At 37.2% G+C, this 23,674-nt stretch overlaps 1 protein-coding gene across 1 annotated transcript in view; it reads left to right on the top strand.

Moving 5' to 3' along the window:
- Window positions 1-23,674, top strand: part of STPG2 (sperm tail PG-rich repeat containing 2) — a 624,910-nt gene that overhangs the window by 56,402 nt on the left and 544,834 nt on the right. The window contains exon 6 of the mRNA XM_044681589.1: window positions 8,316-8,427. Coding sequence (XP_044537524.1) covers window positions 8,316-8,427 — 112 coding nt within the window. The remainder of the gene's footprint in view (window positions 1-8,315; window positions 8,428-23,674) is intronic.

The raw sequence follows: 23,674 nt of genomic DNA, 5'->3' as shown, positions 1-23,674 counted from the left end.
AGTAATATTGCACTTACCCATTGGCAGCCAAGACTACAGCAAGTTGCCATATCATTAGAGAAAAAAGGACTAGATTTTCATGTAAAAAGAAAATGTCATTCCCTGGTCGGGATTTTCCTTCATTCTCAGGGATAGGTGAACCACAATGATGGCCAACCTTTGGTACTCGACTGGTAGTGTAGTACAAAGAGTCCTATGTCTTAACATATGTCAAGCATCGCAACTTTGAGTCTCACACTAGGTTCAAGTCCTTTAGTATTGGCATAAAAGTTCCACCATCCTACTTGGATTGGTATGGTCTTTTTTTTTTTTTTTAACCTTGTGGCACTGTGCAGTTTCTCATCAATCCCAATGGGACTGGTTGGTCTCCATGACCTTGTGCTTCTTGCATTGTATGGTGGCTCTGTTGTTTCCTTCTTCTGGAATCAGACAGAATCATTAATCACAGTTTTATAATATTTAACAATAAATGACAGGTTACCATAGTCTAGGGCTTTGTGGGTATGCATTAATATTAGAACAAATATGTTTTAAACACATTATTGCACATCAAAAATTAATATTGATTATATATACTTTAAGTACAAGAAATAAAAAAAGGAAAATCAAATATTCTATTAGAAAAATAAAAGGCAATAGTAAAATAAAATTTCAGGAATTCAGTGTGTTTCCAAAATGGTGTCTACTTTTTCTATGGACTGTTATCTCCAATGCTTATAATATGATACAGTCAATCAGTTTCAATAGAAGATGCTCTCTTTACATGTAAGCAATGAATCCAAGAGTCCTTTTCTCCAATTTTTATAGCTGGTTAATAATATTTAGAATGAACCTTCCCAGGAAGGCTGAGTTGCTCCAGTGTGCTGGAAATTCTTCATATACACTTTGTCTCCTGGGTTCAGGTCATGAAGTGAAAAGTCTCTTGGTCCTGCTTGTAGTTTCGGATTCATGGAGTTCCCGCAGTTTGTGCTGCAATTCCAGTATTTAGGAAGCAATAGAAGTATATCCTCCTAATAGTGATATATATGCAGGAGAAAAAGGCTTAGCCTGTAGAGGGGGATGTCCAAATAGCATCTCATATGGTGAGATATGTAGATCTCCTCTAGGCCTGCTTCTAAGATAAAATAGAGCTAGAGGAGAATTTCAGGCCATTTCAAATGTGTCTCAGTGCATAATTTGCCAATCATAGTTTTAAGTTCTCTGTTCATCCTTTCAACTTGGCCTGAGCTCTGTGGGTTAAATGGTACATGGAATTTGGGAGTTATCCCCAAACAGGAATACATTTCAGATAAAACCGAATCAGCAAAGTGACTTCCCCTGTCCGAGTCAATACGTGCAGGCAGGCCAAAACGAGGAATGATTTCTTTTAAGAGCACCTAAGATTCGCTATCATTATGGCTCATCCCTGAGAAGGTGTAGGCAAATCAGACCAGGGGAAAGACACTTCCCTTGCACACATATTTGGTCCTGTTATTTCTCTTATATATAGAATGGCAATTTTCTGTAGTCCTGGCTCCTGAATGGGTAATTGCAAACTGTTTAAATCACTTTAATTGGGCCTTGATTCAAGGACCTGTTAAAAGTTTATTTTTCCTTACATTTTTTGCACAAAAGACTTTGACATTTTACATTTCATTCACAAGTTAATTTTTTCTCTTTTATTTAGATTTTATTTTATTTATTTTGCCAATTGATTTCATACAACCCTGTGACTCAGTCATGTATCCTTAGCTGACCTGGGGTACCCTCTTCAGGGGAGAATGTGTTATTGATTCTCCTCAGAAATGTAAGTTTTATAATCATAATGTCTGTATTATAATCTATAATGTAAAATTTTAACTCTTTTGAGAGTAATTTCAGGGGGGAATGTATAATTCTTCTCAAAAAGGAATGTATGTTTTATAATCTATAATGTAAAGTTTAAATTCTTTGAGAGTAATTTTAGGATAAGAAATTTGCCATCTCCCCAGAATCCAGACAATGAACCTGTTTGGAGAAGACACCATGAAGATCCCTGAAGAACCTTCACTGGATTATGAAGATCCAAATGAACTTTGGGGTGCAGTTGATTGAACTATGGGGAGTTGAATGCATTTGTTTTGAATGTACACTCTTATGCCAAAGGGGACTGCCCCTAATAGGCTTTTTGTCAATGTGGCTAGCAATCATTAGTTCATTGTTTTTATCCTCTTTTCTTTTATCCCCAAATTTCTGTAATTTAAAAGTTATGTTTACAAGAGAGTTTGAGGAGACCAGTCTCTCTCTGCTCTCAGGGGGGAATGTGATATTGGAAATTTGGAGTATCTGGTATAATCTTCTTATGGATGTTTAGAGGTCTTGAAAAACTACATTTCCCATAATTCCTCTTGTGTAATACAGGTGGGCAGGAAGTGTGATTACGTAGAGAGAGGTATAAGACTCGGGATGTGATTGGGATGCACTCTCTTTCTTAGGAACCAGCCAAGGGGAAGGTATGGCGGGCCATTTTTGAATTAGATCTTAGCAGGCATGTGGTTCTTTGTAATTATCAATATGGTTGTTAATAAAACCCTAATATCTGAAATATACCCTTCTATATTAATTTTATTTGTCACATAAGTACCTTAAGTATCTCTTATATCATAGATATCTTAACTATTCTAATTATCATTTTTCTATGTAAGGATGTGATTAGTTCCTTGAGTTTTTTCTTTTTTATTATTATTATTTTATGCTTCTCTTCAGTTTCAAATTTTATCATTGAATTTTCTTTTCAGCTCTGGTTGTCTTGTCAAAAATGTCTAGAAGTTCATTTCATTAAATATCAGTTTCTTCCTGTGGAGTATTATACTCAGTTTTGCCAGGTATTTTATTCTTGGTTGAAGTCCTAGATCCTTTGTCTTGTGGAATATCATATTCCATGCCTTACATTCCTTTCATATAGAAGCTGCTAGAACCTGGGTAATCCTGACTGTAGCTCCACATTTTTTTTTTCTGGCTGCTTGCAGTACTTTCTCCTTGGCCTGGGAATTCTGGGATTTGGCTGGGATATAATAGTCTGGGATTTTGAAATTTGGGATGTCTTTTAGGAGGTAATTGGTGGATTCTTTCAATTTCTTTCCCCCATCTTGTTCAAGAACATCAGGGCAGTTCTTCCTAATAATTTCTTGCAATGTGGTGTATAGGCTCTTTTTTTGGTCATGGCTTTCAGGCTATCCAGTGATTCTTAGGTTATTTCTCCTGGACCTATTTTCCAGGTTAGAAATATTTCAGATTTTCTTCTATTTTTTTCATTCTTTGAATTTATGTTATTGTATCCTGGTGTCTTATGGAATCATTAACTGCCATTTGTCAAATATTAAGATAAAAAATAATAAAGGCTGATATAAATATATAAATTAGTATTTTAATTAAAGCCATGCTGATAGATAAAGTCATTAGACCACACACTTTAAGAATTCAAAACTGCTGCCCCAGCCATTATTGTTACCTCCCATCTCTTCTAGAGTCTGCTAGCCAAGAGAGGTAGCTAAAAGAGAGGAAGTTCCTCCTCACCCCGGGAGATTTAAACTGTCTGTAGGCGTCCCCACGCCCAAAGAACAGGAAACGGAAACCCGTTGGAACATGGGAAATGTAGTTTGATAGTTCCCACATGTCCATAGAAAATATATATACTTTTAGATGACATCTACCAAATTTCACTTTTACAATTCCCTGTGAGGTCTGGTAAAAAAAAGGTTAGCCCTTTTTCTTCGCTGGACCTGTAAAAATAGACAACTTCTAAAATTTTCAGGAATTTGGGGATAAAAGAAATAGATGAACAAATGGTTAAAATTAGCCGCATTGACAAAAAACCAAAAAAGTCCCCTATTGGTATAACAGTGTACAATTAAAACAATATATACAACTCAATTTCAATTCCTCATAGTTCAATCAACTGCACCCCAAAGTTCAAATTTGGTCTTCATGGTACAGTGAAGGCTTTTCAGACATCATCATGGTGTCTTCACCAAACAGGTTCGTCGTCTGGATTCTGGGGAGATGGCAAGATCCTTATCCTGAAATTATTCTCAAAAGAATTTAAACTTTACATTATAGATTATAAAACATACATTTTCTTTTAAGATTTATACAATTCCCCCTGAAATTACTCCTAAAAGAGTTAAATATACATATATTTTTACATTATTGAATTTTTAAAAAAACTTAACAGATATCCCCCTGAGGTAAATCTTAAACACACCTTTTTTTCTTAAAAAGGGTACCTCAGGTCAGCTAAGGATGAGTGGCTGAATAAAAAGAATAAAATTCAAGAAAAAAGAAGAAAAAATTAACTTGTGAATGAAATGTAAAATGTGCAAAAAATGTAGGGAAAATAAACTTAGACCTTTGAATGAAGGTCTAATTAAAGTGAATTCAGCAGATTGCAATTACCCATTCATGGCCAGGACTTAAGGAAATGTCTCTCTCTGATCTGACTTATCATCAGCTTTTCAGGGAACTGAGCCAAATAAATAACCAATCTTAGGTGCTTTCTAGGAATCTAAGTTGAGGGGACCCATGCCCTCTAAAGTTTTAGAAAAGACTGGGACTCCAGGACTTAAACCCCAATTTCCAAGCCCTATAGTATTGGCATAGAACTCTGCAATCCATGCAGATTTTAGTCAATCAAGTCTCTGACCATGTGCTTTGATAGCACTAATTAACAGCTTTCATATTCCCTTCTGGAATCAGAGAGGCATTTAAATCACAGTCCTATAGGCTCAGGTATTTGCATTAAGCTTATAAAAAAAGATAAATAATGATTATATATGTACTTCCAGTACAAGATGATAAAAAGGAAAAATCAATTGCTCTAATTAAAAAAATGTTTTAAAAATCAAAAATATATGTATATATAGCTTAGAACTAGAAGGGTTTTGTTACCCAAAAATGAGGTTTTCTATGAGAGAAAATGGATCTTACAAATAGCAAATTCACAATGCACATTCAAATAGAGTACCATTATTTCCAATAGCACATTTTAAAATAAACAATGATGTTCAAAAAATCATATACTTGTTACAACTTTTAAATCTTGGCTAAGAGTTTCTCAACAAATTCTGTTATTGCTTCCATAACAAAATCTGATATTTAAAAAAAGGAAACCTTCTGGTCTAAATTATCCTCAGATAAGAATATACAGGAGCTTCTTGGCTTCCTGTTTTAAAGAATCCTGGGTAGGAAATGCTTCTACCCATTTAAGGCAATAATTTCTCTTATAATAAAATATATAAAAGCTTATCCTTTAAGACAACAATTCTTAAGGATTTAAAGTAAGACCTCTTGTAAAATTACAAGGTAATTCTCAAAGCATGGAAACTTTCAAGGTTCTTTACCAAGACAGAATAAATTTTAAAAGACATGTGCTCTATAAATCCAGTAGTATCAGATCAACAAGCTGGTCAAAACCTCTTACCAGTTCTAATAGATTTTTCTCATTATTTGGGAGTTACAATAAAATCATAACAGAATTAATCTAGCAGCCACAAACTTCGTTAACTTAAAATGATTCAGTGCAACAGGAAAATCAACGAAATAAACAAGATTAATTTACAAAACACTAATTAGCAAAATACAGTAAGATATAGTCTCTCTAAAACTGAAATAAAACTCATTCAGTTCCGAGGTTTAAAAGTTCACCCCTTGTTCAATTTAAGGTTCTTTTGATTGAGTTCTGCTGAGTTTAAGGAGTTTTTTTTTATAATCAGTCTTTGCTCTCAGTTCAAAGTTCTGAGCAGGTATGGGGTGAATATTCTTCCCCTAAGTTCAGTTTTTAATAATCTCAAAAGTTTGAATAGTCCATGCGCCCGTGAGGTTCAGACGCTAGGTCCACGTGGGCTCAGGGTTAGAAAAGCTAAGGTCAGTTCTGTAGAAAATCCCATGTGTAGAGCTTGTGTGGGTAGGGGTTGCCTAAATTAGGTCTTTAGAGAAACACATGGAAGGCTAGAAATAGGGACAAAGGGGGATATACTTCCCAAGTTCTTTATCAGCAGAGCTGAAGCAGTCTCTGAAGATCGAGATCTCCGCCAAGGCAGCAGCCCGAAGGGGGGGGGAGGTCATCGATGTTGGGGCTCTGGGTTCTGGGACTAGCAGGACTAGCAGCACCAGTGGCAGGATCGGAGAAGTGGTCTGGGATGCTTGCAGGCTTGTGGCACAGCAGGAATGGAGATCAGGTCAGGAGTCAGGAGATCAGCGGCAGAGACACACTGGCTGGGCTCCGGCATTTTAGTTTTAAAGCCAAAAGCCAGAATTGGCTGGCCTGACCTCCCAAGGTGGTTTGGGCTGGACTGGCTGGCTGAGTCCCACCTGAAGCAAAAACGTGCTGTTGCTTTTAGCAAAAGCATGGTAAGGAAAGCCACTTTCCTTTTTAAAAAAAGTGCTCAAAAGAGTTGAGCAAGACGGCCAAAAAGCAGGCATGGCTATCGTTTCTGAAAGGCTATCTGGAAAATTGAGAATTCTTAATCCAAACTTTGTAAGGTTGCCAAAATTATTAAGATAAAAAATAATTATGACTGAAATAATAATATAAATTAGTATTTTAATTAAAGCCATGCTGATAGATAATGTCATTAGACCACGCGCTTTAAGAATTCAAAACTGCCGCCCCAGGCATTATTGTTACCTCCCATCTCTTCTAGAGTCTGCTAGCCAAGAGAGGTAGCTAAAAGAGAGGAAGTTCCTCCTCACCCCGGGAGATTTAAACTGTCTGTAGGCGTCCCCACGCCCAAAGAACAGGAAACGGAAACCCGTTGGAACATGGGAAATGTAGTTTGATAGTTCTCACGTGTCCATAGAAAATATATATACTTTTAGATGGCATCTCCCAAATTTCACTTTTACACAAATTCTAATTTTAGGGGAGCCATTTTTTTGCTTGAAGTTTTGTACTTTCTTTTTTATGTGTCTCATGTCCTATTACAACTTTTCTTCTATCTCTGTTATTGTTTGTTTCATGATCCTCTTTTGGAGCTCTTCCAGGAGTTCATTTTGGGCCTGACATACTTTTATATTACCTTTTAGGCTTCACACATTTTTGGCAGTGCTTTCCTCATTGTAGCTTACATTTTGGTCTTCCCTGTTGTTGAAATAGTTTTCCAGGGTCAGGCTTTTTCTTTGACTTTTACTCATTTTTTTTCCATGACTGTACCTTATATGTTGAAACTAAGCTCCTTTCTTGGGGCAGAGAGAATACTGTCTTTGAGATCTTCTGGATGTCCTATGTACTGGATTTATCTAGACTCTTCTTTGCTGCAGCTCCAGAGAATTTCCCCATGTGTACTTGAGCCAGGCCACTCCTTGTGTTTTTCAGTGGGTGCTGGGTAGGTCCTCTGCATACACTGGACTGCTCCTCATTCCACTACTTCTCCTGCTCTCCCCACTGACCCTAGTAAGATGGGTACTTCTTATCTCTCTAAGTTTTCTTTGACTAAAACCCAGATTCACTGTCTTTTGTTGGTTCTGCCTCTCTAAAATCTATTTTGAGGCTTTTTCTTTCTTTTTAGTGGTTGTTTGGAGGTGTGTTTGGGTGAATTTGGAAAATTCCTTATTCTATCATCTTGGTTGCCAGAAGCAGAAGCCTCACTTCCTTTCAGTCATCAAAGTGGTTTAGCTCATCTGCAGAGATTGTTTTACTGGGGTAGGGATGCTGTTAATAATATTTCTTTTTGAGCCACAAGTGAGAATTAGGCGACAGGTAGACATCAGAGGTGAAGGAGCAGCCATAAAAAGGGATTGGCAAGGCCTGACACTGGAAGTACTAGTAGTCCTCCTTGCATAGCCCATACACCCCACTATAACTTGAAATGCTATGAAATATACAAAGAAAAGTATAATAAAGAGGTTCTGTTGCTCATAGGTTTTTAATTTCATATAGGACATGAAATCTTTCCTATTGGCCCAATGATTTCTTTTCTTTATAGAGTGATCATTACAATATTTAAAGAACTTGTACATTGTAGCCTTCATATTTTAATTGTCTTTTCATATTATTGTGTCTGGAAGGAAAAAAAAACCCTTCTAATGTTGAGATAATTAGAAGAAAATTCTAGCAATGTATTCAAAGTTCCGTTTTGAGAAAAATCCCCCAAGAAATCAGAATTATAACAAGAAATAAAGTGATTTCTATAGATTTATATTGTAATAGTCTACCACTTCTTCATCTCTCATTGTTACATAATTGTTGGCAGGAGGTATTGATTGGCATTATGCTTAGAAGAAACTTTAGTTGTTTATATGTTTATATATGTATATGTTTAAAATAAAAAAACTCATTTATCTCTCTTTAAACTCTCAAGGGAAAGTGCACTGCATTATGAGAATGTTAATATCAAGAAAGAAGATAGAACAAAAACTTGTCCTTTTCTCCCACGTTATCATGAGGTAATAGTACTACAAGAAGAAAAAAAGGTAAGCTGAAAACACGAGCTGTTTGTTAGCATTTAAAAAGAATTCATTGTTTGGGGATCATAGGGACAAAATAGAGAAAACTGGTTCTATGTAAAATTAAGATAAGGAAAATGCTTTTGTAAATTAAAAAAACCAAACCAAACCAAACCTAATGACATATGCCTTGAGAATTTTCTCTTATATTTAAATTGTTTCTTTTGTCTTCCTCCTGATCAGATTACAGTGGATTATTTAATTTAAAAAAGATGAGCTTTTACTTTTTGTTTAGAGAAATATTATAATAATTTGATTCAAATGACATTCATAAAATAGTATGGCCAACCTCAAAGCAAATATTTATATAGAATATCAGATAGAATATCAATGTGTTTTACTAAATAGTTTTATTTAAAAAATACATTCCCAAAAAACCTCAACCCAAACAAAAATACTTTTATTATACATAAATAGGGTTTATTTTATATTTGAGCTGCTTTAAATTCAATTGAGAGGAAAACATTGAGGTAAAAACTTCCCACTTTATTTGTCAAAGATATATTTTTTATTTTTTCTTTAGAAATTTTAATGTAAAACTTTTAAGAAATGATTACATCTGGATGGTGGTAGTTGGATAGTCGTAGCAGGACAGATAATAAGAAAAGCCAGGACTGAAGGAATTGTTGTTGGTCCTTTTAAAGTAATTATCCTATCATCTATACTTTTACATTATCTCCATTCTCTTGAGATGATTAAGGTAAGTAGTGATTGCATGCTTTATAATTGCAGATTGGCTATCAGTTGAAGATGAAAGAATTAAAAGGAAGGAGAATTGTGATTGATAATTAAATATAATTTTATAAAATAGGTAGTTCTACAGTAATTTAAGTACATTTTCTTACATGTTAATTTAAGAACAGAAAGGCAAAAATTAAAGTTCCTTGTTGATTGACTCTGTATTATAACTATCACAGTTTGAGAATTTAAAGCTGAAATGTCCCAAAATCATTAATTTATATGCAATACTTAACTCTTATTAATTCTCTCTTACGAGCATCACCTATCACATTCTTTCTGGATCTGATGCCTGATTTGGCCAAGTGTTCCTGAAACCATTCTTGGTGAGAAGAAATGCTGCCATCTCTGGTGGGCTTCATAAACCCCTGTTGCTTGGGGCCTCCATCAATAGTGGGGGAGAATTAGGGATGAGAGCCCCGCCTGGAGCGGAGGAGGCCCTGCTGCAGCAGACGACTTGGGCCTCTTCACCCTTCAGATGAAGTGTGGGACACAAGAATTCCAGCATGAAACGTCTTTTCTTTCTTCCTGCACCCCTCATTCCACCACATGGCCTAGGCTTCCATTAGGGGAGCTCTCAGCTCTTCTGCAGCTCTTCCGGGAATGAGCCCCCTTCCAGCTTCCTTCCAGGCTCAGCTCAAACCCGGCCTGGGAAAGGGGGGCTTTTCCTAGCGCCCCGCCCCACCCCCACCCCACCCTCGCCCCACCTCCTCGCTGCAATTTACCTGCCCAAGTCTTGTGTGGACTCAGTCTTTGGTCCCAGTACTACCTCCCTTATTAGAGAGTGAGCTCTTTGAGGGCAGGGATGGCACTTAAGCCTGCCTATGGACCCCAGCATAGTCCTTTTCACTTAGATCCGTGATGGGGAACCTATGGCATGGGGGCCAAAGGTGGCAGGCCGGCCGCATCCCCGCCTTCCTTACTAGAAAGGCAGAGGGACTGGTGGAGCTGCTCCCCTCCCCTCTCTACTGTCTGATGACATTTTTTCCGCATTACCCTCCCCTCTGCCCAGCAGCCAATGGGAGTGCTTCCTCCCTCCCCTGTGTGGGGTAAGGGGGGGCATGCTTGGTACTCAGGGTGGGGTGGGGCAGGGCCCAGCTCTTCATCTCTAAAAGGTTCACCATCACTGACTTAGATGACCAGTGCTTGGGTCAGATTCTCTTCTAGCCTGTCTTTACCTACCCCAGCTGTTTCAATAGCCCACTAATTGGCTTCCTGCTTTCCATTCCAACCATCTTCAACACAGTCACCAAAAGAATATTCTTAAAGCATGAGCCCAACTTTCAACACATCCCAGTGACTCCCTATTGCCCTTTCAGATCTGGATTCAGGGCTCCTGAGAATCTGGTTCTTTCCCGCCTTTCTGCGTGTTCTCTCCACACACTCTGGTTCTGCTGGCCCTGCCCACCTGCTGCTCCTCAAGCAGTAATACGTTTTCCATGCCTGTGCCTTTTCAGTGCATGTCCCCCATACCTGGAATTCTCTCCTTCCTCACTGTTGCTGCTCGGAATTGCAGGTTTCCTTCATTTCTACACGAATCCTTCCCTGACATAGGAGTAGTGAGTGCCCTCCTTCCCAGAGCTACTAAGAATTTATTGTTTTGGGGGCGTGTGTATGTGTGTATGTGTGTGTGTGTGTGTGTGTGTGTGTGTGTGTGTGTGTGTACATGGACATGGACATGCTCTCTTCTCTCTGTCTCTTCACACGGACAGCCTTTGATAACCCCAGCCCAATACCTGGCCCACAGTAGGTCCGCAGTAAATGCCCTCTTAGCTCTAGCCAAATCATTTTACCGGTTATTTCCTGAACTAGTATTTCATCTGGTTCCTATGCTTGGAGTGCTTTCTCACTTCCTTCTCTTAGAATTCCTGACTTAAGGTTCAGCTCGTGTGCCCCTCTAGAGGAAGCCTTCCTAATTTTCCTTTTTTCTCTCAAATATTCACCTCTGTATTTATCACTTTACTCTCCTGTGTGGGTTTCCAATAGTGGGTCCTTGAGGGCAGGCAGTATGCTTTGTTTTCTCTTTGTTTCCACTGGTCCTTGAACAGTGCCTTCCAGATAGCAGGTGCGAGCTGTCAGTGCATGTTGGCTTGGAGGAGGCTATCCAAACTGAGCTTTGAATGATGAGAAGGGTTCATGGAAAGTGTGCTGGAGTGCAAAGTGTACACGAGATGTATTTTAAGGTTAGATAGCTAGAGCAGTGCTGTGCATAAGAGGACACCGTAGCATTTCAACATTTCATTATTCCATTGATGTGGTTCTTCCCCCCAAAGGGGCAGATTAGGGCCATTCTCATTCTGTGAGATTTTTCCCCACGTCTTCTCATAAATCCTTCGTAAGAAGCCTACCCATTGTACTAGCAATCTTCAGCTTGATTTTTTTTCATAAATGTGTCTCATAAATGCTTGTGGGATGAATGATTTGAAGGAGAAATGATCCAAACAAGCAGTGCTTCTTCTACCAAGAGAGGTAAAAAATAAACTTGCTTTTGTTTTGTATAGAAATACTATTGCAATTAACCTAATATGCTAATAATAACTAGCATTCACATAACACTTTACATTTTGCAGAAACAAATATATTTTCTCATTTGATACAGGTGCCTTGTGAGAGAGGGTCCTTTTATTGCCATTTTACATCATCAGGGAATCCTAGCTAGAGAGCTGGAAGGGGAGTCCAGTGAGTCCAATCCTTCATTTTATAGATAGGGACTGAAGCGCTAGAGGATGGCAAGCAGCCACTTAATTGGAGGGCCTTTGAGCCCAGGGAGGTAATGTGAGAGGATCTGGGATCAGCCCATTGGCTCCCACTTAGGGTCACCAAAGGAGAGGCACGATTTCACTTTGTAGTGGTTAAATCCCAGCTCTGATACTGAGTACGTATATGGTCCTGGGTAAGTTACTTTCTTTGAGCCTCAATTTCCTTGTCTGTAAGATGGGAATTATCTTTGTAGTGCTGATCACCTAGATTAGTTATGAGACTCCAGTGAGATAATGCATCTAAAGCATTTGACAGATCTAAAAGAGCTTTACAAATGTCCACTTTTGTAGGCAGCTCCACTGTCATGTGACCCTGGGCAAATCACTTCATCTCGCTGTTTGCCTTAATCTGCTGGAGAAAGAAATGGTGAACAACTCCGGTATCTTTGTCAAGAAAACCTCATGGACAGCACTGGCAGCATATGGGCCAAGGGGTCACAAAGAGTCAGATGTGACCGAACAATCCTTGTTATCAAATGCAAGTTCCAAGATATGAAACTACGCTGTCTGACTGTAGTTGGCTGTAAAAATATGCTTTTTAATTTTCATGAAGTTGGCTGTTTTCACAAACACTCATATTTCAAACATTTTGAATCTATCAGAGTGCCTCGATTTTAGAAAACAATAGTTTCAACAGAGAGCTATAGTAAGATTTCACTAGATGGCACCAGTACTTTGGGTTACTATTGAAATGCATGGTGCTTTGTTCATTTATTCTTTTGTATTTGCTAGAACCCGTGGTTTTAAATGAGGCAAGATGTGATAGTTTGACTTGTAAATTGCTTAAGTATTTGGTGCAGTTCTGATTGATGGACGTTGCTTGGTATTTAGATATTTTATTCAAGTTTGGATTTGAAATCTGGTCATAGATCCTTTCATTTAGCAATAGAGACAGTGTTCATCTATATTTTAAAACTGTTTTTCTGATACACACAAGAGAGACACTGTGACCCAGATGCCTGAGAGCTGAGAAAACAGGTTAAAGTCCTACTTCTGACATACCCTGGCTAAGTGACCCAGAGTCAGTCATTTAACTAAGTGCTTGAGGCAACTCTCCGAGACTGTAAGTCTCAGAGGAGGTGCAGGGCCTATTTGTTTTGTCAGAGTGAGTTTTCTCACCTGGGGCATCCCTAAGCCATTGAATTCAACAATCCAGTCCCTTTAACTGAGCCATCCTTGACCCTTTACTCTCACTTGCCCCTCATGGCCAACCCCTTGCAATAGCTTGTCTTTTACCTTTACAACAACTCTTTTATACGAACCTTTCCCCTGCTCACATTGTCTGATCCTCTCATCAATTCTAGCCTGGATTATTGCCCTGCCTTTCTAATTGCTTCCCCTACCTTGGCTCTCCCTACAGCAATCTCTCTTCCATTTACCTGCCAAAGTGATTTTCCTAAAGTGCAGGTTTGCCCATGTCAGCCTCCTATTCAGTAAACTCCAGTGGCTCATTTTTGCCTCCAGGATGGAATATAAATTTCTCTGTTTGGCATTTAAATCCTGTTACAACTTGGTCCCTTCCTGCCTTTTGTCATTTTCATAATGTAGTCCACTTCACATAATTCATGATTTTACATTCTATTCTTTAAGCAAGGCATTCACCTTGCTCCATGCCTTTACAGTGGCAGTCCCTGAAATGGTCTCTGTTCTCTCCTTTGCTTCCTGGATTTCCTGATTTCCTTAAGACAGCTCAGATCTTGTCTTCTTTAAGCAGTCTTTCCTGGTCTCCTTCTCACTCTACTCCTCAACCTTTTTTCTGGGGAGATTATTTTCCATTTATGCTGTATACCTTATATGTCCCTGGTTCTTATCTGCCCCCATTAGAATGAGAGCTCCTTGAGAGAGGGGACCACATTTTTGCATTTTTATTCTCAGGGATTAGAGTATATGCCTGGTACTCAATAATTGTTTAATATGTGCTTGTTGGCTGATTCACTTATCCTATTTTTCACATCTATGTTTTACCTTTGCTGCTAGAGTATAACTTTATTAAAATGTTATCATTTTAAAATTATAGTAAATATTAAGTAGAAAGCTTGATAGACAATTTTAAACCAATAACATTAAAAAAGCTTAAAAACTTATGAGGTAAGTGCCTATTTAGTGAAAAATAATTCATAACCTTGTGAAATTCCAAATAGCTATTATTTTGTCATTATGAATTATAGCTTCTGGGTAGGCTATTATTTCTGATACATAATTATCCATTCTTACCTACCTTTTCTATCTTGTAATATGTAGCAGTTGCTCACCACTTGTGCTTGGTATTCAGCCACTTGAGAAGGCTGTCCGGCAGTTATTTAGTAAGGCATGGTGGCTCTTAATCGAAAGGTGCTAAAGTTCTGGGACTGATTTGTTGACACACATAAAATTAAAAACAACAATATCTGGAAACACATCAAGCAGGATAGTTTCCTCAGACATTGAGCAGAAGTTGTAACAATTATTATATGCAGAAATCTGGCTTGTTTTCCTCCAGCATAAAAATGTATTAAATGATTAGGGGGTCTGATGGAGAAAAGAGGGAGCAAAATTGCTGAAAGAATGTGTGGATGGTTATTGTGGAACTGATCTTAGAGACAGACAATGGCTGATGTTCAAGAAGGGGAAGGAGAGTTTTTCCAATTGTCATTCTAGAATCACTGTTCTAAACTAACTAGAGAGTGGGAGTACACTTCTCCCGCCTGAACTCCAGAAATGAGCTCACGTGGTGGGAGGCTGCCTCCCATTTGTGTGTGCTTTACTGGCACCTTCCACTTCCTCTTCTCCATACCTGAGCAATAGGGTAGTAGGGAGCAACAGTGATAGTAGTATGAAGAACCAAACAGTCCAGAAGAGAAAGAACTGCTTGTAAGAGCAGTGTGGGGAAAGGGAGAAGGAAGGGAAGAAGGGAGAAGCAGGACAAGAGGAAGACATAGAGACACAGACAGAGAGACACACAAAGAAAAAGAGCCCATCAGGGATTTTTTCCCAAAATGTATTCAGTGGAGGCAGAATGGAAAATGGTTTGATGAGCAATACTCTCAAAAAAAGTGTAAATGTTCAAAAGAGTCCTGAATGCTAGACTCTTAACTGACTATTCCAGTAATTACTAGATTTTGTTTTAATTATTCATGATTTTTTTATTGTTTAGCATCCCTTTTCTAAACGGTGTGGGCAAAACAACCTCCTAGATACCTGATTCGTGTTTATACACTGGGTCTCCTTTTCTCTTTCTCCCTTTGCTGGAGAAAACCTGGTGAGCCAAAAAATAAAATGGTCTCTAGAGTAGCCAGTGTGGGCACAGAAGCCAACAACTGTAAGGATGGAGAGCTTCCTTTCCTTGTCAGGTTATGCTCCCTGAGTAGAACCTGGGTTGACTAGAAGAAGAAAAGAACAGGAATGTGTGAAGATCACTAGTCCCTGGGCCTTGCTGTGCAGAACTGGCTAGAAACACAAAATTATTTTTAAAGTCTTGACATTTTAAAAAAGGCCACATATGTGAAGCCATTCATTTTACTAAGATGCTAAGTAAATAAGGTATTAACTATATTTTTAATTATTGCCCTAGCATTACATTTTTTTTATTAAAACCAAATATAATGTTTTATTGATTCATATTGATGCTGGATTACATTTCATCAACCTTCTCTCCCATATACCATAAAATAGTGGAATATATAATAGAGTTGTATAAAATGTCACAGAATCATATAGAGATTCTTTTATTTACACTGTAAATAAAAGGACAGGCCATAGTTGAACTTCAAAAATAAAAATCTAATGCCAGAAATAGTGACAGTTTTGGAAATAATATACCTACTGATTCATACATTAAGAAATACAGCTTACTGGATAAAAACCAGCTTAAAAATAGTGTTTGAAGCAATAACATTTTCCCCTATTTTTCACCATATTAATAAAATTCACAGATGAAGCTAGTAATAGTTGATAATGAAGGACAAGATAAGTATAAGACTTATTTTTATATCCATCTTAGATTAAGGTCCACCTGTATATTAAATACCACATACATGCAAAACAATGTTTAGGTCATAGGGAAAACCCCCAAAGTAATTAAGGAACTGAACATTTACCACCAAAATATTATTGGACTCTGAAATATCTGTTTAGCAAATTTTCTATATTTTCAACTTTACCATTTTATACCTTTCCCAGACCAGTTCTTAAATATCCTCATGACCTCCAGTTCTTAATCCATCTCTAACATTCAAACAGTGTGGAGGGACCTGGAGGGATCAGAGGATTTTAGGAAGGATTGGAGGGGAAATGTCAGCAAGGGCTTTTCAGACATGAAGAATCATATGAACAAAGATAAGGGATGAATGCACATGAAGGATAGAAAGTTAATAGAGTTTGGCTGTAGAAGAGTACAAATTGAGTAGTATGGGATAAGACAAGAAAGATAGGGAGCTAAGGGCTTTTAAAGACCAAGCTATGGAATTCGTGTGCTCAGGAGGCAGTAGGGAAACACTGGAGGCTGAGGAAGCAAGTGGCTCTTTTGAGGTCATCAAGGGTCTGGATCAAATCCTTGGGCTCTAATGCCAGTGTTCTTTTCACTGTCTACATTCATTGTTAGTGTATGCTGTTAAAAGTATTCATCCCTCCTTCCTGTCTATCCATAATCATAGGATCATAGATAGAGAGCTAGAAGGGACCTCAAGGAGCTTCTCCCCCAACCCATTCAGTTTACAGATGAGGAAACAAAGAAAGGGAGATTAAATAACTTACCCAAGGTGCCACAGTTTATCATTGTCAGAGTGAGTTTGAATCCAGGTCTTTGATATATCTTGTCCAGTGTTAGTATCATTTGCTAAAGAAAAATGATTCATTCTTCCTTTCAGTTAATAATTGATACTTGAACCTTTGTTTTCATCAGGGAATATATTGTATAAAGGTAACTTACTTGAAGAAAGCATCTGTTGAAGTAAAACAAAATGTATTAACTAAATAAATTTTTTTAAAAGCTCAGGAGCTACTGAGTGTTGTATGGAGATTTTTCTTTTCTCAATATATGTAATAACTTTCCCCTTTGTGTTATTTCTGACTCTGTAGAACCTCTTTTTTTCTTGGGTATAAATCCAAGGTTTTGGGAAGGGGATAGAGGGAAGGAAATAAGGCATTATAAAGTGCCATGTGAGGTTGTAAGTATAGGTGAAAAGTTTTATAACTTATTAAGATTATATTTCTCGTAGGAAATTTAATAAAATATGAAAGTATAGTGTTTTTAAAAAGACTAATCTATATAGTTAATATCTTATATAAATAACTAGCAGGGAAATTTAGGAAGAATTAATTTCTGTAAAACTCTAGGAAGGTTATTTTAGATGACTGAGTCCAATAAATAATAGGAACATTTTTCAGGACTGGAAAGAGACAAAGAGAGTGAAATGAAAAGAGAAGAGGAAGTGAAAGAGATGTCCTAGTAAGACTGATGAGTACCTGAAATACGTCTCTTTGCTTTTCAGGCTCAGCCTTTCATGTCATCAATCAGTCAAAAGTGGCAGGGAGTGACCATTAGGTGGATTCATTAACACCCTGAAGCCTGCTGGTGTTGGGTGACCCACATCTGTCTTCATTAGAAGTTTTCTTGTTGCCAGTACTGAACAGATGGGTCATTATTGCCTACACTGCCCTGTGGGCCTACCTGGAGGACATGCAAAGTCATACGATAAAGGACATACATGCACATTTACCTACTAGAGTGAACAAAATATTTTGAGTAATAGTGATATATTAAGGCATTTTAAACTCTCAGCTTTGTACTTGTGGGATGGGATTCATAAGAGACTGGTGCAAAATAAGCTTTTAGGTATGGTGGGAGTGAGAAGTGATTTCTTTGTATGTAAATCTTTTTATATAAATGTATTATGTTAAAAAGCTATAAAACAAAGAATTTAATTGTAAATTACCTGATGTATTTTTTATAAATTTTCTGTTCAATTTATATACATTTCTTCTATAAGCTTTATTAGAAATAAAATACACATTGAACTTGGCAGTCTTTGCTTACAAATAACAAAACAGACTATATAAACTTATTGACTTTAAGGGACTTCAAAATTGTACTTGATATAAGTGCCTCCAAGTAAGGTCAGAACTTTTTATCTAAGGTAGTGGCTCTATCACTGTCTGTCATATTTTTAAAGATATTTAGAATCTGTATTCTTAGAAAATAAGATCAGACTGACAATTTGAGTGCAATTTCTATTAAATGTTCTTGATAGTGTACCACTAGACCCTTTCTTGTACTCTTAGAGAATCTAGAAATAATATGACTACTTATTTAAAAGATTGTATCGGATTAATAATGATAGAAGTATTACAAGATTTGATTTATTGCATTAATCTTGTCACCAGGTTTGCAAATGTTGGGATAATACTGTGTCTATCAAACTTTTCAACAGTGGATTCCCTACTTTCTTTACTGTACTTGCTATTATCCATTAACATTCAACATCATGGCAAGAAGAATCTGTTTGGATATATTTATAATATGAAAGTAAAATATCTCAAAAGACTATCTTTTAGCTGTTATAATACACCTTGACATCATTAGAGTTTCAAACTCAGGCTTTTTGCTATTAGATTGTGGGTGCTATAAAAGTATATTTTAAAAAATTGAAGTTGCAAATTAAAACAACCGATGACCTATCAAATTGGTTAATATGACAGCAAAGGAAAATAATAAATGCTGAAGGGGATGTAGTAAAATTTGGACACTAATACATTGCTGGTAGAGTTGTGAACTGATCCAACCATTCTGGATGGCAATTTGGAACTATGCCCAACTGTGCCCAAAGGGCACTGTGCATACCCTTTGATCCAACAATACAACTACTAGATTTGTATCCCAAAGAGATTAAAATGGGAAAAGGACTTGTTTGTTCAAAAATATTTATAGCAGCTTTCTTTGTGGTGGCAAAGAATTGGAAATTGAGGGGATGTCTACAATTGGGGAATGGCTGAACAAATTGTGATGTATGATGGTGATGGAATACTATTATACTGTAAGAAATGATGAGCAGGATGATTTCAGAAAAAGCTGGAAATACCTATATGAACTGATGCAGAGTGAAATAAAGAGAATCAGAAAATCATTGTACACATGACAGCAATATTATATGATGAACATGACTTAGCTACTCCTAGCAGTAATCCCAGAAAATCCTTAAGACTCATGATGAACAATGCCATCTTCCTCCACAGAAAAAAACTGATTGAGTTTGAATGCAGACCGAGACATATTTCACTTTATTTCTTCACTTTTCTTTTGTTTAAGTTCTCTTTCACAAAAGGACTGATACAGAAAGATATTTTACACTATTAGACATGTAAAGTCTACTTCAGATTGTTTGCCATCTGGGGAGAGAATGGAGGAAGAGATGGTCAGAATTTGTTTTGCACAAAAGATTGAGGTTAAAAATTGTTTTTTTCGTGTAATTCAGGAAAAAAATAAAATATTAAAAATTTTATCTGGCTAAGCTTTAAATGATCTGTTGAAGATATTTTAAAGATAATTTTAACCCTTCCAAAAGTAGAACCTCTGTTGGAGACTATGATGATAATGATGATGATTATGATGGTGAAAGTGATGATAGTTCTTACTTCAAGGTTCTGGTATGTAATTAGTGAAGGTATTCTTTTCATTGACACAGGTTGCAACTCTTATTGCCTAGTTAGCTTAGATTTAGCTGTGACTGAAAAAAATCCTCCTTTTGGGACCAACTCTCTTCTGATAAGGCTTTGCAGATAGTAGACATGATTCCATTTGTGAGACTGTATCTGAACTCCTTCTGGCTTGCCATAGTATTTGTTAGACTTTGGTTCTAAATTGGCATACCCTTTAATAAGGTTACCTTCATCAGAGAGTAGGTCTTTTCTGAGAGTTGTGATGATGATGATAATTATCACACTAGATTATTTTGCCATGCTAATGAGGGAAGGTGTTCTTTTGCCCCAAATGAAGAAAAGGTTACCAATTGCCATTCTTTCAAAGAGCATTGGATTATCTTTTAACTAGAAACTTAGTAGAAGCTCTTAGCACCTTTTAAAAGGATAAAGTGCTCATTAACTCAGTTGTTAACTCATTTATTTAGCATGTACTATTTGCCAGGCCTTATGCTAGGTCCTGTGGATAAAAACACAAAGCTGAAATAATCCTTGCCCCTGGGGATCTTGCATTCCATTGAGGACAAAATAAAATAAATATAGACAATTAAATAAAAAATGCATATGAAGTATATAAGTTAATTTTTTGGGAGGAATTTTTAAGTATATGCTTAACATAAGTTCTACATATAAGAAAATTTTAATTTTTAATGTAAAACCATTCTGACATTTATAGAGCTCTTATTATTCTAATACTGAAATTCAAAGTATTGAGGGAAAAATAATAGAAAAGAATTAGCAACGTGTTTGAAGAATCTGCTTCTTGTGTTGCTGTGATTTTTAATGAGAGTTGAAGATGACAAAAGATATTAAAAACATGAAGAAATACCATACACTCATATCCTTAAAGAGATGTGTAACTTTAATTATACAACCAATCCTCAACTTTTGTAGAGGTAATATTCCAAGAAAAAAACACCTCACAAATGTTGATACATTGAACCTTTGGGAAATAGGGTATTAGGTTTCCATGAGCAACAAATAAAATCTTTTGCTAGGCATCGATGAAAGTACACTTCTGCATAGAGGTCATTATAACAAAACATTAATTCTGGCAATATTCATTTTTCCTAATACCATAACCATGAAATAACTCATGAAATACAGCATACAAAGTAAAATTGGTAACATGTAAAACATTTTTTCTCGCTCATAATTCCCTAGAATTCTGTGACCTTTTGTGCTAACATCTTGATAAAAAACATTAATTTTAGACAATATTCACTTTTCACAGCACATGAAATCTACGGCACCATACTTTCCTACTTTTCCTGGATAGAACAATTTGTCAATTTGTTAACACCAAACTCACTGCTCACAGCAACTGTGGACATTCATCTTTGCATTGTTAGGCTTAGAGTTCAAAGGACTTGTACTCTTTCTTGGGGGCATAATTGAAATACAACTCTTAAGTTTTAAAGGCAAACCATGAAACTATGCAAGGAATGCCTGAGGAGCTTTTTACAATGGTAGGGTAAACAAGTCCTGTGAATAAGTACCTCCTAGTAGGATACCAGCCCCTCCTCAAACTTGCACGTGTCACACTTCTCATTTTTTTCTCTATTGTGCAAAATGTGCATGTCTGTCAATATGAAAGTGAAAATGAGATTACTAATAAAATCATGTAAATCCTTGAAGCTGTGAAAGTTAAAGGTGTGAATGTGGAAGACTGACTATACTTAGCTGGACTTCTGTTCTCACTGATGTAATTTTCCCTCCAGTGATATAGTTTGTAAGTGTAATGCAGGATTGCTGCAAGAATCTTTTGCATTTGCAGATCCACCTGAGGCAATCCTGGCAGTTGGGGGGAATAGAATGTTGACCCAGCCAGAGTTCTGGTCTCATGGACAAACCGTTAGAGCTGGGCTATAAATAACCCTCGAGTACCAACTGAGGGGGCTTTGGGCTTTTGGCTTTTGGGCTTTTGCTTTTGGGCTTTGCCTGATTCCCTTGACCTCTCCCTTGACATCCTGCTATTCCCTGGATTTCCCCATTAGGCCCTGGGAGGAGGGTATTTTTGGTGAGTGGAGATTGTGGGAACTAGCTTCTATAGGCAGGCAGGGACAATCTTAAACCAAGCCATCATCTCATCTAATCTGCTAAACCTTATTACATCAGGGCAGTGAATCCATCCCTGGCTGAGAGGCCGGTTCCCTCAGCCTGATTCCCCTCTCCTGTGACCCTCCCCCAGTACCAGCTTCTCCTGTAGCAGCAGTTAGGAGACCTTAACCCCTTTTCCCTCAGCTTTCCTTTGGCTTTTATACTAAGAGCTTCTGGTGATTCATTATACCAACTAGGGCAAAGGCTGAAGAGGGAAAGAATAACTTTCCTTTATTTCTTGAGGGCTAAACCAGGCATCCATCTTGGGCAGGAAGTGAACCAGCTTTCTCTTCCTATAAGCTGGGAGTTGCTCTCCGGAAGGGAGGGACTCTTTACTCCTCCCCTGAAGAGAGCCTTAGAGACAACAGTGAGGCTGAATAAAACCTGTCAACCAGGCTCACATAATCTCTGGCTGACCCAAATTATCCTGTACCCAAGAGACAGCCTCTCTGCCAGAAGACCCAGCTTGATACCGCCTTCAAGTACAAGCCTCTTGATTAGCAACATATCATATTTCCTTTTATTCCATTATATATCGCAGGGACTGCTTGATTTCTTTCTGTTAAATTCCAAGTGCCCAAACATATAGTGCCTTCCATGCAAAAAGTTTTTAGTAAAGATTTGCTGAATTAAAGAATCCGTCAATCCATCAACATTTATTAAACATTTATTCTGAGCCAAGCACTGTGCCAACCTTTGGGGAATCAAAAGAAAGACAAAAAGACAGTTCCTGCCCCCAAGGAGCTTATTATGATCTAGAAAGAGACCATCTAGAGAAAGATAATGTACAGATAGGATGTATACTGTTTATACATATATGTTAAATTTTATAATAACTTTATATAAATTTTATACATGTACATGATAAACTGATATAAGATTAATTAGAGATAACCAGCAGAGGAAAGCATGAAAATTAAGGAGGACCAGCATTTATAAATGAAACTGGTAACTTTTAATAGAACTCTGACAAAGTGGTTGTCCTCTCCTAAGGTGTTTTTTTTTTTTTTAACTTCACAGATTTGTTGTAATGCTTTGTAAAATAATGTCACTACATAAATGTTTGTTATTATTTCCTCCACTGTGTATTATCATTACTCTTCCTGTGTAATTATCAACTCATATGCCAACTTTCTCATTTCTTTAAAATCTTTATTAGAATTTCCTTTTCATACAAGATATCCTTTAATTTTTTTAATTAAATAATTTAGAATATTTTTCCATGGTTACGTGATTCATTTTCTTTTTCTCCCCTCCTTCCCCCCCACCCCCATAGCCAGCATGCAATTCCATTGGGTTTTACATGTGTTATTGATCAAGACCTATCAAGACCATATTATTATTATTATTTTTAACCCTTGTACTTCGGTATATTTTTCTCATAGGTAGAAGATTGGTAAGGGTGGGCAATGGGGGTCAAGTGACTTGCCCAGGGTCACACAGCTGGGAAGTGGCTGAGGCCGGGTTTTTCAACCTAGGACCTCCTCTCTCTAGGCCTGACTCTCACTCCACTGAGCTACCCAGCTGCCCCCAAGACCATATTATTAATAGTTGCGCTAGGGTGATCGTTTAGACTCTACATCCCCAATCATATCCCCATCAAACCATTTGTTCAAGCAGTTGTTTTTCTTCTTTATTTCTACTCCCACAGTTCTTCCTCTGAATGTGGATAGTTTTATTTCTCTTAAGTGCCACAGTGTATCTGTCTCTGTGTATACATATAACAAGTCCTTGATGAAAACGTGGGCCTGAAACAGATTTATACAGATAATTTTCTAGATATTTCAATATTTTATGATCATCAATGACTACCCACTTGTTGCCCATCCTTCTTATAATATAGACTATTCTCTTTTCATATTTTTTTTGATGATTTTCTTTCATTCCTTTGTACCTTCCTTCTTTCTTCCTCTTCCTTCCTTCCTTCCTTCCTTCCTTCCTTCCTT

This window comes from Gracilinanus agilis, chromosome 6, assembly GCF_016433145.1.
Source record: "Gracilinanus agilis isolate LMUSP501 chromosome 6, AgileGrace, whole genome shotgun sequence".
Taxonomy (NCBI): Eukaryota; Metazoa; Chordata; class Mammalia; order Didelphimorphia; family Didelphidae; genus Gracilinanus; species Gracilinanus agilis.
Note: the sequence above shows the minus strand (reverse complement) of the source record. Positions and strands in the feature narration are given on the sequence as shown.